The sequence below is a fragment of the Balaenoptera acutorostrata genome, chromosome 19 (assembly GCF_949987535.1).
Source record: "Balaenoptera acutorostrata chromosome 19, mBalAcu1.1, whole genome shotgun sequence".
Lineage (NCBI taxonomy): Eukaryota > Metazoa > Chordata > Mammalia > Artiodactyla > Balaenopteridae > Balaenoptera > Balaenoptera acutorostrata.
The window spans coordinates 64733334-64753216 of record NC_080082.1 but is presented as its reverse complement, the minus strand read 5'-3'; the positions used below and the strand labels follow the sequence as shown (position 1 = coordinate 64753216).

At 39.7% G+C, this 19883-nt stretch overlaps 1 protein-coding gene across 11 annotated transcripts in view; it reads left to right on the top strand.

The window, feature by feature from the left end:
- Positions 1–19883, top strand: part of ZNF470 (zinc finger protein 470) — a 69818-nt gene that overhangs the window by 2008 nt on the left and 47927 nt on the right. For 3 of the 11 annotated variants that reach the window (XM_057534055.1, XM_028164818.2, XM_028164817.2), the window contains 4 exons: positions 774–865; positions 5583–5709; positions 5886–5981; positions 8655–10715. In XM_057534055.1, the coding sequence (XP_057390038.1) occupies positions 833–865; positions 5583–5709; positions 5886–5981; positions 8655–10528 (2130 nt within the window). In that variant the 5' untranslated portion in view covers positions 774–832 and the 3' untranslated portion in view covers positions 10529–10715. Of the gene's footprint in view, positions 1–773; positions 866–1240; positions 1521–5582; positions 5710–5885; positions 5982–8654; positions 10716–11626; positions 18386–19883 lie in introns of those variants that run through there. The other 8 variants (XM_028164822.2, XM_028164823.2, XM_028164821.2 and 5 more) reach the window with 8 other exon arrangements.

The window sequence follows — 19883 nt, the reverse complement described above, 5'->3', positions numbered from 1 at the left end:
AGAAACCAGAATTAAGTCAGATATTTTTATCCTCTTCCTGATTGAATAAGCTTGGCTGGAGGCCTGGGGGTGGGGTGAGGTGGCCAGGGACTTCTTCAGAACTATAGTTTGTCAGAAAGCAAAAGGAGAACTTGGGTCTCCTGACAGTTTTTTGGTCCAGCTATCTGTAAGCCACATGGACTCTATTGAAACAAAGGTAATACCTCTTTCTGGGGAAGATGGCTTTTTTCAAGTCTCGTAGACTCTTTATAAGTCCTGAGTAGTTAGTTGCACATGGGGTGTTTTTTTTTTTGTTATATTCTGGCGTCTGCTTGAGCATATAGCTTGTGTGGTAGAGTCACGCAGACCTAGGTTGATGAGTGGGCTCCATTATTTACAGGCTGTGTGACTTGTGCAAAAGACTTCACCTCCCAGAGCTTTCACATGTGAAACAGTGACAGTATTCCCTATTTTCATTGAAGGTCGTGAAGGTCACATCAGAGTGTGAATATATGCAGCACGCCTAATACATCTCTGTTGTTAATGAATGGGTGGCTTTGAGCAAGAGAGAGATTGTCCTCAGCCTGAAAATCCAGAGCAGAGCAGGACCCCAGCTGTAAATTATAGGTTTCCCAGGGAGTGCCTGGGCTGTGAGAGGAGGGTGGAGTAGGAATAGGGGAGTGAGAACAGAGGGAGCTGAAGGGAAAAGTTTCTAGGTTTTGATTATTCGAGCTACTCACCGTTCTTAGAGTCTCTCACTAGAGTCTGTCACCGTTCCTTTCTCTTCTTCCCAGCTGTGCCCTCTCAGGGTGAAGCCCTTCTCCATGTGAGGAGCCAGGAAAAGGAGAAGGTGATGGGAATTGAACTTCTTAAAGCCATGTCCCTGGTTAGTATTCCCTTGCTTTTCAGGATTTGGTAATGTTTGTTTCCTTCTGAAAATTGTCCCACTTTGAGGCCTGGCTCCTATTTCCTCTCTTTCTGACGAGTAATGGGGCTATAGGTAGCTTCAAACAGCCCAATACTCTCTTACAGAGCTTCCACTTTTTCCTGTTCAGTGTTTATTCTTCACTCAAGAAATGACCCACTGTGAGCCCTTCCCTTGTACTCATTTTTTTCATAAGTATCTGACAATACAGAAATACAGTCCTTAGAGGAGATTTGAGAGCCACGATCTGCCTAGTCCCTAAATCCCCATCCTTGCTCTCAGACAGCTTACTATCTGTTGGAGAAATGAAAAGGTAACAAACATTTATTTTTACAGTGTGATCAGTGCTGCAGGTGGAGAGTGGACTTCCTGTGGAGTGGAGGGGAAGGGCCATTAATAGCCTGAATGAGTGCCTTTGGGTGAATTACAAGAAGGTGCCCCTTCATCTGTACTGATGAAGCTCTGTGATAGGCCACAATCTGGCAGGAGGAAATCTGCTTATTTTAGCTCCTTTTTACCACCTTGGTGAGAAATCCTGCACAATCTTACTCACTGTTGGAAGGAGGAGGCATTGGGAGGGCTTGAGTCACAGAGGAAGGGATTTCTGAGTTGCATATTGAAGGAAGTGGAGGAGATCTGCAGGCGCAGGTGAGATGGGTGACGTTTTTGCCACAGTAAACAAAGATTTCCCCTCCCTACTTGACTGGAGCCATAAGTGTCTTAAAATGCCAGGGAATGTACTACATCCTTTTTTCTTTCTAGGATGAATACCATAATCTATTTAACCAGCCCTTTGTTGTTCCATAGTTAAATTGTTGCCAATATTTTACTATTTAATAGAGAGCGTTGCAGTTATCATCTTTGTATTTGAATTTTTGCCCTCATCTCTGATTTCTTTGGACTAAATTCCTAATTTTTCATTTCTTGCAGATGAGAGTTTCTCACACTTACTCTACTCCAGAATGTTTTTAATATTAATATCTTATTGACCAATAATAGAACCTTAAGAACTGTAACTCATATTCTGATTAAACTGCTGAACAAGTGTCACCAGCAAATTAATTATTATAAAACTATAAAAATTGGTACATAAATTTTAAAATCTAATCAAATGAAAACAACTTAGAATATTAAAAGTGTTTTATTTTACATCAAAGACACAATAAGCAACTTAAAGCAAAATACCTTTTTTTAAAAAAAAAAAACAGATTTAATGCCACAGAACATGTACTACCAATGGAACTTGTTTCTTAGAGCATATATACATTTTAAACAAAAGCATTATTGTTATTTGTCAGAAGAAAATATTTTAAGAGTGCCAGAGTATGGTATAAAGGTTAGTAACAAGGACTCTGGAACCAAACTGCCTGGGTACAAATTCTAGCTCTACCATATACTAGATATAGCACCTTAATTTCAGTTCCCTCAACCGTAAAATGGGAATAATAATAGTACCTAATTTATAGGACTGTTGTGAGTATTAATGAGTCAATATATTTTAAGTGTCTAGAAAAGTACTTGGCACATAATAAACACTAGCTATATGTGCTACTGAAGAACTACAATATGATGTTTAATGCACAAGAAGCCCTGAACATCTGGAGTGTTTATATTTCCAATGGAATATTAGTTTTAAAAATAATAACATTTTGCACTGAATTTGGGAGAGTCCTGGTTCTGGGTAATGGACTAAGCAAGCTCCACCTGTCTTTCCCACTGAAAGCTGGGATGCATGCATGCATGAAGCATGCATGCTCCAGAATGCATGAAGAAGCAATTTGAAGTCTCTAAAAAGTACATAACAGGCAGATTGGGAAAGAAGCCCAAAATGTGAAGTCCCACCAAACCTGCAGTGTGATTACCTTTTTTTTTTTCCTCCCAATATCTCTTAACATGGATTCAACAAGCACAGAACTCAGAAGTAGGCATTGGCATGGATAGAAAGAACTGCAGGAGAAACTTTCTAGTTTAGACTCAAGAAGTGGGAAAGGGATCTAATGCTCAGAATGAGGGGGAGGGGAGCAGAAATCCCCCTTTTAAAGTGGTAAGTGCACAATGGAATGTAATAAATAAGGCCCAGTTATCTGACCAGAGAACGAAAAAGGGGAGCCCCCTGGGAAACAAAGTACTGGAGAGATCCCAGAGAGGGAGAAAGTCACCCACATCAAGTTGTTTATGATCTCATAAGCAGCTCACTCTGAGCTGCTCATGTATGTATCTGACCCTGAAGAGCATACCATAGTCTATGAGCATGAACTAAGGTCTCAGGCTGGCCTTAGACCAGGCTGACCACTGACTGGTGCATAAGTAGGACAAAGGTGAATATCACTGCACAGAGTTGAAAATGGAACTGCTGTTGAAACCACCACCCACAGAAAGCTGGTTAGAACTTGCAGCCTGAACAAAATATCAGCCAACATTCTCCATAGAATTTAAACAAGACGTAGAGTCTCATAATATCCAGAATGTCAGGAATATAATCCAAAATTACTCAGCTAACGAAAAGCTAGGAAAATTTCAATTCGTAGGGAAAAAGGCCACCACCAGATACTAACGTTGATGTGACACCGATGTTGGAATTATCTGATAAAGACTTTAAAGCAGCTCTTATAAAAGTGCTCCAACAAGTAAAGTTGAACATTCTTGAAATGAGTGGAAAGATAGTCTCAGCAAAGAAATAGAAAATATGAACAAGAAATGAAAAATACAGTAACCAAAATAAGCTCACTGGATGGACTAGTGGCACAATGGAGATGACAGAGGAGAGAGTTAATGAACTTGAGGATAAACAAACTATCTAATCTGAATAACAGCGAGAAAAAAAGATTGAACAAAGCCTCAGGGTCCTATAAGACAATACCAAAATGTTTAACATTTCTATCATTGAAGTCCCCCAAAAAGGAGGAGAAAGTGAAGTGTAGAAAAATTTGAAGAAATAATGGCTGAAAAATTACCAACTTTAGTGAAAGAAATAAACATGTGCATCTATAAAGCTCATCAAACTCCAATATGATGAACCCAGAGAAATCCCTACCCAGAAATGTCATAATCAGACTGCTGAAACTAAAGACATGGGAAAAAAAACTTCAAAAGCAGCCAGAGAAAAACTGTGCTTAACATACAGGACAACAGTGATATGGATAACTGTGGGTTTCTCATCAGAAACCATGGAAGTCAGAAAAGTAGAACAACTTTTTTAAAGTGCTCGAAGAAAAGAACTGTCAACCCAGAATTCTATGTCCAGTAAAAATAGCCTTCAAGAAGGTGAAATAGTTTCTCATGTGAACGAACACTAAGAAAATTCATAGACAGATTTTTAAAAGAATTGTAAAAGGAAGTTCTTCCAGTAGAAATTATACCAGAAGGGAATTTGGAACATTAGGAATGAAGGAAGTGCAACAAAAATGGTGAATATTTATATGTAAATGCAATAGACTGTTCTTTTGAAGTATTTAAAGTATCTTCAACAGTTGAAACCAAAACTAATAGCTTAGGTTTGCTGAGCAGGACAGGATTTGAACATAGGTGATCTGGCTTCAGAGACCATGTTCTTAACTACTATAGCATACTGAAATTACTAAAATAAAATATAGGTAAAACGTTTATTGAAATACTAAACCAAATGTTTCACCTCTTCCTGGCCTCCTGCTCTTCTTTCTTTCCCATCTCTCCTTCATAATTATCATAGGTAAAAATTCTTGAGTACTTAGCCAGGTACTGTGCCTGTTACTTCATTTAATTCTCACAGTGCTGCCATGAGGTAGGTACTAAAATTATTACCATTTTTTTAGGAGGGAAATCTTGAAGCACACAGAAGTTAATTGGCTTGGCAAAGATCACCCAGCTAGAAAGTGACAGAGTCTGAATTCTTTGGAATAATAATCTAACCTTTTTCTCTGGTTTTATTTAAAACTCATTCTTAGATGTTGGTATAAGTGAAATCACACACACAAAAAAAGAAAGAAATGAAAAATCTGCCATCAACCATAGAACTGGCCTCACTTCCTGGTTGGTTAGAAATTCAGCCCATGTAACAAAACACAGGTTACCTGTCATGTGCTTACCTCATATCATCTCTTGATACTTCTCTGCAGATTATCAAAAAATAACTTGCCAAATGAGTTCTTTCCTAATCTAAATATATTTGTTTTTCAAAACAAATAATAGTGCTGGGCATTTTTTTCTTTCATTCTTTTTAGGCATACCCCTTAATATCTCGAGAACACTAAGATTTCTTAGAATATATTGTGGAGATTGAAGGCATACTGATCAGGTCAGCATCATTCCTTGAAACTTTCTGTTGCAGTCCCAGAGCTCTTTAGTTTTTCCATGTAGAAAGTGAGCTAACTCCTAACATAGATAAAATAATTTAGTGCCTGATGCTCTTCTGTTTTGAATGCAGTCAACACTTTTTTATGTGAGAATGTCTTCTCACACCATAAAATGCTTCAAGAACAGAGAGTTATCGCTCATATTTTTTCTTTTTCTTAATATATATAAATATAGGCAGAAAAGTTTTTCAGTAAATAACTACATGACCTTGATCATTTAGATCCCCCCAGGGCAGTTACTCACAGTTTTTTTTTCCCAAATGTGAACAACATAACTCTTTACCCTAAGGCCAGCTAAGTCAGGGCATGAACACTGATTGAGCAAGATTATATTTGTGTTGTTTCAGGATTCAGTGTCTTTCACGGATATAGCCATAGACTTCTCCCAAGATGAGTGGGAATGGCTGAATCTTGCTCAAAGGACTTTGTATAAGAAGGTGATGTTAGAGAACTATAGGAACCTGGCTTCATTGGGTAAGAGTATATTCCTCCTTCCACCTCCCCCTAGGAGTCTTTCCACTTCAGTAGTCTTTCATGACTTTATCAGCATTTTCCTACAATGTTTCTCTTCTCTCATTACCATTTAGACTGTGTCATAGCTCTGGAATATCCACAGCATAGCTAATTTTCTTATTTCCTCTTATATGCAGGTCTTTGCATTTCTAAACCAGATGTGATCTCCTTTTTGGAGCAGGATAAAGAGCCCTGGATGATGAAAGGAGAGATAACAAGAGGCCTGCACCCAGGTAAATGCAGGATAACTAGAGCTGGGAAAACTATCCTAAAGGTGTTTCTTCCCTCTGATATTTGCTGGAAAATACTTCTCAAAGTCCCTCCCAAATTGAAACTTCTTGTTCTAACACTATTTTTTTTAAAGATTTTATTTATCATTTATTTATTTATTAATTTTGGGCTGCATCAGGTCTTAGTTGCAGCACGCAGGATCTTTGTTGAGGCATGCAGGATATTTCCTCGTGGCTCACGGGCTTCCGTCTAGTTGTGGCGTGTGGGTTTTCTCTCTCTAGTTGTGGCACGCAGGCTCCAGGGCACGTGGGCTCTGCAGTTTGCGGCACGCAGGCTCTTCTAGCATGTGGGATCTTCGTTGAGGCATGCAGGATCTTTTGTTTTGGCATGCGGGCTTCTCTCTAGTTGTGTGTGGGTCTTCTCTCTCTAGTTGTGGCGCGCAGGCTCCAGGGTGCGTGGCCTCTGTAGTTGTGGCGCACAGGCTCCAGAGCATATGGGCTCTGTAGTTTGTCGCACGCAGGCTCTCTAGTTGAGGTGCATGAGCTCAGTAGTTGTGGCGTGTGGGCTTCGTTGTCCTGTGGCATGTGGGATCTTAGTTCCCTGACCAGGGATCGAACCCACGTCCCCTGCGTTGTAAGGTGGATTCTTTAACACTGGACCACGACGGAAGTCCCTCTAACACTATTTTTTAAGTGTATCTTTTCTTCCCCACTGGTGTGACATACACCTTTACCTTTAGTGATTTCCTATATATATATATATTTTATTTATTTATTTATGGCTGTGTTGGGTCTTCGTTTCTGTGCTAGGGCTTTCTCTAGTTGTGGCAAGCGGGGGCCACTCTTCATCGCGGTGCGCGGACCTCTCTTGTTGCGGAGCACAGGCTCCAGACGCGCAGGCTCAGCAATTGTGGCTCACGGGCCCAGCCGCTCCTTGGCATGCGGGATCTTCCCAGACCAGGGCTTGAACCCGTGTCCCCTGCATTGGCAGGCAGATTCTCAACCACTGCGCCACCAGGGAAGCCCAGTGATTTCCTATAAATACCACAGTCTGTTTCTGAACTCTGTTATGTTCCATTGCTGTTTACCTAGTTCTGCTCAAGTACTGTATTGTTGTAATCATCCCTGACTTTCAACATTTCTGGGTTCTTCAGACAGATTTGTGTTTAGTTTTTCAAACTTGTTTAAGTATTTTCCTTTCTTTAAAATGTGACTTATCAAGTTAACAAGTATTATAGCTATGTTCTTCTCTCTGCTTTTAATTATTTTTCTCTTTGGTGTTTCTTTTTTATTGTTGTTGTTTCTTTTTGTTTTGTTGTTTATGTCTTTTTTCCCCCTTTAGTTGGAAAGGTTTTAGTTCTACAGTTTGTTAACTTTATGACTTCGTCTATTTTTAAATTTGTACTTTAAAATTCATCCACTTGAGATTCAAAACATTGTCTTTTGATACCGATATGAAAGATGAAGAAATTAGCCCACTAATGTTACCTCCTCTCTCTTTGTCCATCATCTTCCCACTTTTACTGTACCTATTGGGATTTTTGACTCAGGTTATTTTCTTCAGTTTATTAATTTTTTTCCCTGTCATGCTTGAAAGCTGTTTTTCTGGTTTAGAAAGCCAGATAATAGCCTATAGACATATATTGCAGGGAAATGATCTTCAAGTGAGGAGGTTAGTTTATTCTGTGGCCTGTAGTGTGGCCTTTTACTGCTTTCAGTTCTCAAAGTTTTAAGAAGTGGATGTTGGTATGTCACTTATAGCCCTAATGATGTACATTAATAAATAATTTAAAAAAATGAATTAAGCATCCAATTCAAGATATTAGAAAAAGAACAGAATGAATCCCAGGGAGACTGAAATAAGTTATATATAGTGATTTATATTGCTAGAGATAAAAATAGATATAAATGAATCAAAAAACAGTAGATCTAATGAAAATAAATCCAACATAGGCTTCTTTAGAAAACCAATAAAATATATAAAGTATCCAGACAAATGAAAGAAAATACAAGAAAAGAAATAATGGTAAATGACCACTGATGCCTGAGTATGTAAGAGAATCATATGGATCTATTTTTGGAATGCAAGTCTCTGCAAATAATTTGAAAACCTGGATGAAATGGATGACACTTTACGAAAATATAATAACCACAACTGACACCAGAGATAGAAAATTTAAACAGACTGGTTACCATTGAAGAAATGTTGAAAGTCATCTAAGAACTGCCTCCCCCAAGAAAATAAGCCACAACCCCAAATAGTTTTACAAATAAATTCTATAAAGCCTGTAAGGAACACTATCAACATTGTTTAAAGTGTTCTATGACAGAGAATAAAAAGGAGAACTATAAAAAATGTGTTTATGAAGACAGCATAACATTTGATACCAAAATATTACCAAAACAGCACCCAAAAAAAGGAAATTACAGACAAAATCAATTATGAATATTGGTGCAATATCTTAAATAAAAAGGCATGTTGAAATAATATACCAGAGCCAAGGAGGGTTTATTTGAGAAACGCAAGGGTGGTCACAGTGCCTAACTTTAAGAACTGTCAAAAACGTTTACCTTTGTGGGCTTCAGCAACTGTTTTGATTCACATGGTTTCATTTGGAAGTTTCCGTTGTTTTGGCATTAAATAAAGGAGACGTTTGCTTTCTTAATATCTTTCAGACTTGGAGTTTGTGTGGATGAGAAAGGAATTATCTCCAAACCAGGACATCTATGAGGAAAAATTGTCCCAGGCAGTGATAATGGAAAGACTTACAAGCTGTGACCTCGAATGTTCCACATTAAGGGAAAACTGGAAATGTGAAGACCTGTTTGAGAGGGAGCTGGTAAGTCAGAAGACACATTTTAGGCAAGGGACAATCAGTCATATAAGTACCCTTATTGAGAAAGGAGACCACTCTAACAAATCTGGGACAGTTTTTTATCTGAATACATTATCTTATATAAAACAGGTATTTCCTATCGAAGAGAGAATATATAATTTTGACACAGATAAGAAAAGCTTAAAAGCACATTCCTTTGTGAAAAAACGCAAGCAAGTCTATGGAGAAAAGAAACTTTTGCAATGTAATGACTGTGAGAAAACTTTCAGCAAAATCTCAACTCTTACTCTTCATCAAAGAATTCATACTGGAGAGAAACCCTATGAATGTATCGAATGTGGAAAGGCCTTTAGCCAGAGTGCCCACCTTGCTCAACATCAGAGAATCCACACAGGAGAAAAACCCTTTGAATGTACTGAATGTGGGAAAGCCTTCAGCCAGAATGCTCATCTCATTCAACATCAGAGAGTTCATACTGGAGAGAAACCTTATCAATGTAAGCAGTGTCATAAAGCCTTCAGCCAGCTTGCACATCTTGCTCAACACCAGAGGGTTCATACTGGAGAGAAACCCTATGAATGTATCGAATGTGGGAAAGCTTTTAGTGATTGTTCATCTCTAGCTCATCATCGAAGGATTCACACTGGGAAAAGACCCTATGAATGCATTGACTGTGGGAAAGCTTTCAGGCAGAACGCTTCTCTTATACGTCATCGGAGGTATTGTCACACTGGAGAGAAACCCTTTGATTGTATTGATTGTGGGAAGGCTTTCACTGATCATATAGGACTTATTCAGCATAAGAGAATTCATACTGGAGAGAGACCTTACAAATGTAACGTGTGTGGGAAGGCTTTTAGCCATGGCTCATCCCTGACTGTCCATCAGAGAATTCACACAGGAGAGAAACCCTATGAATGTAATATCTGTGAGAAAGCCTTTAGCCATCGTGGCTCACTCACTCTTCATCAAAGAGTTCATACTGGAGAGAAACCCTACGAATGTAAGGAATGTGGGAAAGCTTTTCGGCAGAGCACGCACCTCGCCCATCATCAGAGAATTCATACTGGGGAGAAACCTTATGAATGTAAGGAGTGCAGCAAAGCCTTCAGCCAGAATGCACACCTTGCACAACATCAGAAAGTACACACTGGAGAGAAACCATACGAATGTAAGGAATGCGGGAAGGCCTTCAGTCAAATTGCACACCTTATTCAACACCAGCGAGTTCATACTGGTGAGAAGCCTTATGAATGTATTGAATGTGGGAAGGCCTTTAGTGATGGCTCCTATCTTGTTCAACATCAGAGGCTCCATTCTGGCAAAAGACCGTATGCATGTCTTGAATGTGGGAAGGCATTCAGACAGAGGGCATCCCTGATCTGTCACCAAAGGTGTCATACAGGTGAGAAACCTTACGAATGTAACGTCTGTGGGAAAGCCTTTAGCCATCGTAAATCCCTTACTCTGCATCAGAGGATTCACACAGGAGAGAAACCGTATGAGTGTAAGGAATGCAGCAAAGCCTTCAGCCAGATTGCCCATCTGACGCTGCATAGGAGAATTCATACTGGAGAAAGGCCCTATGAATGTAAAGAATGTGGAAAAGCCTTTAGGCAGAGTGTACACCTTGCTCACCATCAGCGAATTCATACCGCAGAGTCATCCTCAATTATTCCCTCATCTTCACCTGCATACCACCAGGTCCTCTAGCTTCAGTATTCTAAATCTATCTATCCACTTCTTTCCAACTCATGCCATTATCATGGTCAAAGATGCAACCATCTCGTTTGGATTTCTGCATAGCGTTGCAACCATTTTCCCTCTTGCTTCCCTCAAGTGCATTTTTAGCACTGTAGCCAGCTTAATCTTTTAAAAATAAAGAACTATATTCATGTTACTTTTCCATTTGAAACACTTGTTTTGAAGAATATGTTAGATAATCCACTTAAAGGGTTTAGCATGCCTTCCTGGGCTTATAATTAATGCCATTAAGGTAGAGTTTTCCTTACAGTTATGTTCAGCTGCAAGTGTAATGAACCAGTAGGTCAAGACTAAGAAGCCTACAAATTTTAGAGTAGGCGGAGAACTCTTTACTCTCCTAGTAGGTAGGAAAAATGAACCCATTCAGAATTGAAAGATTGTATGATATACAGGGTAACATGGTGGCTTGCACCCCCCTCTATGAATAAATATAATGACGTCTAGCATTGTTGATGAGAGAGTCTCACCTCACCTGGCACTTACAAGTGATAATAGGCCAATTAGAACAAAAGGTAGAATGTAGGACTAACTAGGGGGTAGTATTAAAAATGAACTAAAATGAACAAGCTAGAAAACTTGAATAGGTTAATAGCCATGAAATAAACTACAAAAGGTAGTTCAACACTTTCACCTGTGGAAAAGCATCACAAGCCCTGTGATGTTTAATTGTTCTAGAGCATAAAATAAATACAGTAAAGCTTCCAATCTTGTTCTGTGAGACTGACAAGACTAATACCAAAACAGGAAAGCATATATATTGCAGCTGGCTTATGAATGTGAATGTTAAAAGTTAAATATTTTTTAAGTATTAAAAAACAGAGTAAATGAAAAGCTAGACATGTCTCTGTATAGACAGACTCAGTCTGGCAAAGATATTTCTCCCCAAGTTAAATACGTAAATTCATTGATAGTCCAAAAAAAGTCCCTATGTGTTTTTAAGTTGACAAGCTCATTTTGACCATCTAGAGAGTACTGTGATATAGCAAAGAGTGTAGTACTGTAGTAATCATTAAATTAACATTAATGGAGCATTTACTAATGTTCCAGGCATTGTTTTAGGTGCTGGGGATACAGCGAGGTGCAAAATGTACAAAAACGTTTTTCTTCACAGATCCGGTGGGAGAAGACAAACTAAAAACTGAAATACTATATAGTAAGTATGTGACATGTACATACTTGTACATGATGAGAAATGATCTAAAAAGGGAGCCAGGGAGTGCTGGGAGGGGGTGCTTTATTCCCCCAGAACATATGGGCATTAGAACCAAGGGACTAGGGAAGAACTAGAAAAAACTCAGCCCCAAAAGGCATGATGAGAATAATCATGATAGTCTCAAAGCAGATAATTATGATGCTCTGAGTATTGCAGGAAGGGAGAATTGATGGCTTAACAAGGTTCATGAGAGTTCTGTTCACTCTTTGTCAATCGTGATTTAGAGGCTGGTGGAGGGTTTTGTTTTGGGTTTTGTTTTGTTTTGGTAGCGGTCTTATTGAGATATAATTCACGTACCATACAATTTGCCCACTTAAAGTATATGATTCAGGGAATTCCCTGGTGGTCCAGTGGTTAGGACTCGGCACTTTCATTGCCATGGCCTGGGTTCAGTCCCTGGTCAGGGAACTAAGATCCCGCAAGCCATGCGGCACAGCCAAAAAAAAAAAAAAGTATATGATTCAATGACTTTAGTATGTTCAGAGTTGTGCAACCATCACCACAGTTAATTTTAGAACATTTTCATCACCCAAAACGAGATCCCCTGCCCTTTAGTAGATACTCTTACACCTAGAGGAGAATACTTACCTGGAGCACCTCCTACACCTGAAGGTACCTGGAGTACCCAGAGCTCTCGGGTTTCCTCTTGGTTGCTGCCTGTGGCCATGTGAGGGGAGCTCTTATCCAGAGGACACTGGAAAATGGAGCTTTGGGGCTTCCTCTTTACTTTGGCATCAAGGCTAGGAGATGGACGGTCTTATCCAGAGCATGTAGAGGGTTTTGAGTGCCCTTATATATGATAAAAAGGATTTTTCATTTCAGTGGGGCAAAGACGGATTGATCAGATGGCCTTGGGACAGTTAGCTCTCTGGAAAGACATAGATCTATACTTTGCACACTGACTGATGAAGTCCTGATGGATTAGAGGTCTAAAGGTACAATATTAAAGTACAAGAAAAATTTAGAATATTTCTATAACCTTGGCTTGAGGCAGACCTTCTTAAGCATTACACATAACCCAGGAGCTGACATTAAACTGAGTAACACTTCTGTGTGGAAAACATCAAAGTTAACAGATAAATGAGAGACTGAAAGAAAATGTTTGCAACAAATATGATAAAGGGAAATAATCCCTGATATTTAAAGCACTCTTACAAATCAGTAATAGTAACATCTGCAACTCAGAAAAATGGACAGAGCTAACAGCCTCTTTAAAGAAGATGAAATAAAAACAGCTAAGGAAAATTACCCACTATCATTAGTAATCAAGGCAATGCAAAATAAAGTGATGATATATTGACTTTTTCCCCCAATAGATTGATTTTAAATCACAGAAGAGTGATAATCCAGTTTTGGTGAATGTGTGAAAAACAAGACAGTTCCATTGTTTGTTATATAAATTGCTGTATGTATAGACCATTCGAATCAATATTCCTCAGAAACCAAAGTGTACACAGGTAGGTAAATGTATAATGGGAAACATTTTTAATGATAAACTCTTAGTAACTTAGGGTAAGGGGAAAATGGGTAAGTTAATTATGTTGTATTCTTTCAACAGAATTATATGCAGCTGTTGAAAAACTGTAAATGTGTATATAGCCATAAAAGATAGTTGTGCTATATTAAATGAAAAGAATTTTTTCAGACCTGTATTCTAGTATAAATTCATAATCATAATATCAAAAATAAAACCAAAAATACATGTTTTTCTGTTTTCCTCTGCCCAGATTTCCTTGCCTTCTTCTTCTTCTTTTTTTTTTTTTTCTTCTTTTTTTTTAAATTTTATTTATTTCTGGCTGTTTTGGGTCTTAGTTGCTGTGCTCGGGCTTTCTCTAGTTGCGGCGAATGGGGGCAACTCATTGTGGTGCCCGGGCTTCTCACTGCGGTGGCTTCTCTTGGTGCGGAGCGTGGGCTCTCGGTGCGCGAGCTTCAGTAGTTGTAGCATGCAAGCTCAGTAGTTGTGGCTCGTAGGCTTTAGAGCACAGGCTCCGTAGTTGTGGCGCACGGGCTTAGTTGCTCCGCGGCACGTGGGATCTTGCTGGACCAGGGCTCGAACGCGTGTCCCCTGCATCGGCAGGCGGATTCTTAACCACTGTGTCACCAGAGAAACCCTTGCCTCCTTCTTTTGACTACACTCTCTCTTTTCCTTTGAGTAACTGGCCATACCCTGTCTTACAGTTCTGAGGGACCTAGTCAATCAGATTCTCTCTGGAGCTTGAAAGGGAGAAGGATCTGTTCCCTAAAGGGATGATGCTGGTGTCCTTGTGGTTGTGATCTTTGGAGCCGCCCTAGTTTTTGTGCTTTCCAAGGCTGCAATTCCTTAAACGACTCACCATCCTCTCAATACTTCATTTTCTGCTTGTTTGCTTGCAATTAAAGAAACTTAACCAAGTCAGAGTTTGGTATGAAGATTATGTAATAGACAATAGAATCTTTGGAATATTGGAGGTGTTAGGGATTGGTGTTTGGGTGAGATGGGGCAAGTGAGACTCCTGTTTCTTTCCTAGCCTAGGAAAGTAACAACTCATGGTGTGCACTGGGCAAACACCCAAGTGAATTATTATTAGTTGTAGTCGCCTGAGGTGAATAGAGGTCTAGAGTCCTGAATAATGACAGTTTCAAGAGGAAGAGGAATGCCAAGTCCAGAGTGTCTATGATGCTTGTAGCTAACTGTTTTGGGTAATTTAAAACTCAAATCTTGAACTTTCTGAACTACTAGCAACTAAGGGTCTTTGTATGATGTTGTTGAAAGATGTTTTATACTGTTTGAAGTCATAGGGTTAAGATTGCTTAAAACCAAATTGAGAGACTCCTTTTATGGGTTGCTAAGGTGGAATGCTGGTTAAATTCTGTATTTTGTTGTAGAGTGGTTGTAAGGTCTGAATTGTATCCCTCCCACCCCCAAATTCACATATTGAAGCCCTAAACCCCAGTGTGACTGACTGTATGTGGAGAGAGACGGCTTTGGGGGAGGGAATTACGGTTAAATGAAGTGATACGGGTGGGGCCCTAATCTGATAGAACTGGTAACCTTATAAGAAGAGGGAGAGACATCAGAGGTACTAGAGAGAAGTTACGGTGACAATTGAGAAAAGTTTCTGGCAGTTTACCCCCAGAAGAACTGACCTTGACCTTTATAGGAAGTTGGTCTGGAGATGACAAGGAGCCACGTGGTAAGTTGAGGGAATCAACATTTCTGGATTACAGCAGGAAAAATTCCCACCGCTCGCTCCAGATATGGCCTTCACGGGAAGTGTTTGTGCTCCTTGTATCCAAGGAGCCTAGAACTCAGAGTCCATGTACCTCATAGATCATTCTGGAACATTCCTCATAAGACCAGTGAGTGGTCATCTGTGGGCCGCAGTTGTTGTTACTAAACATTTTGAATACGGTTCCCAAAAGGAGACAGTCTGATTTACAGACGATCCAGAGTAACTCAAATTGGGACTAGCACCGCTGAGGATTTCTTCTAGCCAGTATTCCTGAGATTCTAATACCATTGTTGTCATTTTAAGATACAGTGTTTTCAGAGGAAGTGAGAGACCTTAATCAAATTCTGAATAATTTTAAAGGGAAGGTGATCAGAGGGAGAAGATGTGCCTCGACAAGTAGGCATAAGTGGCTTAAAACGAACGTGAACATCAAGGAGTCGGAGTAATTTAGAAAGCACATCTTGTTTTGAAAACGCATAATACAGATGTAGGGCTTTTGGGGGGGTCCATAAAAATCAATCAATTATGTAAACTTACCCATTGAAACTTTTTTTTTTTTAATCTGTTGAGTATTTCCTTCTTTGGGGAACTAAAATTTAGATATCCTGAAAATGTCACCTCAATAAGTCTAACAAGAAGAACAAGGGTCTGGAGACCAAGACTCTTTGGGAGACAGTTTGGCAGCTTCTTACAAGGCTAAACACTGTCCAGCAACCATACTTCTAGGTATTAGCTCAAATGAATTGAAAACATGTCCACACAGAAAGCTGCATGTGGGTGCTTACAGCAGTTTTATGAAAGCAGCCGAGATGTCCTTCAGTAGGCGAATGGATAAACATACTGTGGCACAACCAATAGATTATTATTTAGTGATAAAAAGAAATGAGCCAGGGGCTTCCCTGGTGGTGCAGTGGTTAAGAATCCGCCTGCCAATGCAGCGGACACGGGTTCGAGCCCTGGTCCCGGAAGATTCCACATGCTGCAGAGCATCTAAACTAAGCCTGTGCACCACAACTACCGAGCCTCTGCTCTAGAGCCCGTGAGCCACAACTACTGAAGCCCGCATGCCACAACTACTGAAGCCTGCGCACCTAGAGCCTATGCTCCACAACAAGAGAAGCCACCACAATGAGAGGCCCGCGCACCGCAGAGAAGAGTAGCCCCTGCTCGCTGCAACTAGAGAAAGCCCGCGTGTAGCAACGAAGACCCAATGCAGCCAAAAATAAAATAAAAATAAATTAATTTTTTAAAAAAAGAAATGAGCTAAAAAAATGGAGAACTTTAAGTTCATATTAAATGCTAAGTGAAAGAAGCCATTCTGAAAAAGGCTATGTATTGTCTGATTCCAACTCTGTGACATTCTGGAAAAGACAAAACTATGCAGATAGAAAAAATACCGGGTTCATGAAGATGGAGGAGGACGAACAGGTGCAGCACAGGACATTTTTAGGGCACTGAAATATATGCTACTGTAATGGTGGATACATATTATTATGCATTTGCCAAAACCCACAGAAGTGTACAACACAAAGAGCAACCTTAATGTAAACTATGGGGTTTTGTTAGTAATAATGTATCAATATCGGTTCATTAATTGTAACAAATGTTCCATATTAATGCAAGCGTTTACTAATAGGGGAAATTGGGTGCAGAGAGGTGGGTGTATGAGAACTCTGTACTATCTGCTCAATTTTTCTGTAAACCTAAAACCGTTCTAAAAAGTAAAGTCATTAGTAAAAACAAAAACAAAACAAAACAAGAAACCCGTAATGAGATATCACTACACGCTTATCAGAATGGCTAAAATAAAATATGTATATGTATAATGGCAACATCCAATATCGGCAAGGATTTGGAGAAACTGGATATCACATAAATTGCTGGTAGGAATATAAATGGTACGGCCACTCTGAAAAACAGTTTGGCAGTTTGTTTAAAAAAAAAAAACTAAACTAAAAATGCAAATACTGTATGACCTAGAAATGCACTCCTGGGCATTTATCCCAGAGAAATGAAGATTTAGGTTCATACGAAACCCTGTAATAAGGGACAATTAATAGTAGAAGGGCAACCTATGAAATGGGAGAAAATATTTGCAAACCAAATATCTGATAAGGGGTTAATATCCAAAATATGTAAGGAACCCCTGCAACTCAATAGCAAAAGATAAAATAATTTAAAATGGGCAAAGGACTTGAATAGAATAGACATTTCTCCAAAAAGACATACAAATGGCCAGCAGTTACATGAAAAGGTAAAGAGCATCACTAATCATCAGAGAGGTGCAAATCTAAACCACACTGAGATATCACCACACACCTATTAGAATGAATATTATTTTTAAAAAAAATTGAAGAGGATGTGGAGAAATCAGAACTTTTGTACCCTACTGATGGGAATGTAAAATGGTGCAGCCACTATGGAAAACAGTATGGAGTTTCCTCCAAAAAAAAATTAGAAATACCTAATGATCTCACTTCTCACTTCTGGGTATTCGAAAGTCAGGATCTCAAATAGATGATTTGCACTCCATTGTTCACTGCAGCATTATTCACAGTAGCTGAGATGTGGAAGCAACCTAAATGTCCATCAGTGAATCAACGGATAAAGAAAATGGGGTATACACATAAAATGTAATATCCTTTAACCTTAAAAAAGAAGGAAATCCTGCCATATGCCACAACATGGGTGAAGCTTGAGGACATTGTGCTGAGATAAGCCAGACGCAGAAGGACAAATACTGCGTTTATATGAGGTATCTAAAATAGACACACGGAAGCAGAGAGTAGAATGGTGGTTGCCAGGGTCTTGAGGGAAGGGGAAATGGGGAGTTACTGGTCAACAGGTATAAAGTTTCATTTAGGCAAGGTGATTAAGTTCTAGTGTTCTGTACATCGTGCCTCTAGTTAACAATACTGTATTGTACACATAAAATTTTGTTATGAGGGTAGATTTTATGTTAAATGTTCCTACGGAAATGAAAAGAAAACTGTAACTGGAATAGCCCCAAACTGGAAACATCCCAGATGTGGTAGCCAAACTGTGGTAAATCCCTACCATGGATTACCACTCAGTAGTAAAGTAATGAACTATTGATACAAATAACAACTTGCATAAATCTCCAGAGAATTATGCTGAATGAAAAAAAATGCCTATTGATATAACATTTTTGAAATGACAAAATTATGGAGAAAAAATTAGCGATAGTCAAGGGTTAAGGAAGGATGGGGTATGGAGGAAAGTGGGTGTGGCTATGAAAGGGCAACCTGAGGGATCCTAGTGGTGATGGAAACGTTCTGTATCTTGACAGTATTCATGTCTGTATCTTATTTGTGACTTTGCAAGTGAAACCGTGCCCTATAGGGTTAACAGAAACTGGTGACTAACAAATTCTTTTTTTTAAAATAAATTTATTTTATTTATTTATTTTTGGCTGCGTTGTGTCTTCGTTGCTGTGCATGGGCTTTCTCTAGTTGCGGCGCACGGGCTTCTCATTGCCGTGGCTTCTCTTGTTGCGGAGCACGGGCTCTAGGCGCGTGGGCTTCAGTAGTTATGGCACGTGGGCTCAGTAGTTGTGGCTCGCGGGCTCTAGAGTAGAAGCTCAGTAGCTGTAGCGCACAGGCTTGTTGCTCCGTGGCATGTGGGATCTTCCCGGGCCAGGGATCAAACCCATGTCCCCTGCATTGCCAGGCGGATTCTCAACAACTGCGCCACCAGGGAAGCCCCTAACAGAAATTCTTGACCTTGTCTTACAGCTCGTTAAAACCACCTCCACTTGTAACCAGCCTTCACTGATCAAGCTAATTTTAATTTTTGCTACAGAAGATTTGCATGTGCTCCAAGCCACACGTAGCCTATACAGTAAGATGTTTGCCCAAGTCGTTTTCCAGGAACTTGGACTGAGCTGTGTCCAGTTCAAGCTCAAGCCAGTTAAGAGTGGTTGGGACCACTGACCCTACACCTGGGCCTTTACAAAGTCCTGATGTGTCTGATGAACAAACTTTTGACATCAGAGGGCCAAAAACTCCTCCCTCAGATCATACTAAGTGCCTCCATTTTGGGACATGCATCCCATGAGGAAGCATGTAACTCAGATTTGCCTGCACAGAACACAGATTACCTCACCTTTTCCCTACCGCCAATACCTTTTCCCATGCCTAAGATCACCTTGCTTCTTTAACCCATAAATACCTCATCCCCCTCGCCTCAGGGAGGTGGATCTGAGATGTTTTCCCATCTCCTCGCAGGGCTGCCTCTGAATAAACCTTTTCTTTGTTGCAAACCTTGGCTTTTTGCTGTGCCTTGGGCAAATGAACCTGGTTTGGTAACACAAGACTTCACCCTTGGGGGAACCAGATAAAGGGTACACTGGATCTCTCTCGGTGGTTTCTGTATTTTTTACAACTGCAGGTGAACCTACATTTGTCTCAAATAAAATATTTAAAGTCATTAATCACCCCTTAAGACTAGCCTCTGTTTCACTACTATATATAAAATATATAACTAGCAAGGACCTACTGTATAGCACACGGAACTCTACTCAATAGTCTGTAATAACCTGTATGGGAAAAGAATCTAAATGAAGAGTGGATATAGGTATATGTATAACTGATTCACTTTGCTGTACACCTGAAACTAACACAACATTGTAAATCAACTATACTGCAATTAAAAAAAAAAAAAAAAAAAGACTAGCCGCTGTTTACATTTCTGTGGCCACTGAGACATTCAGCAAATGCTTTCAGACTTGGCTTTGTGGTTTATGGTGTAACAGGCCCAGCCAGGAGCCCTGGTTCCTACCCCAGCTCCCCCACTGTCCCCTTGTGCCACCTCTTTTGTCAGCACCACTGTCCTCACCTGGAAAGTAGCATGGTTGTGA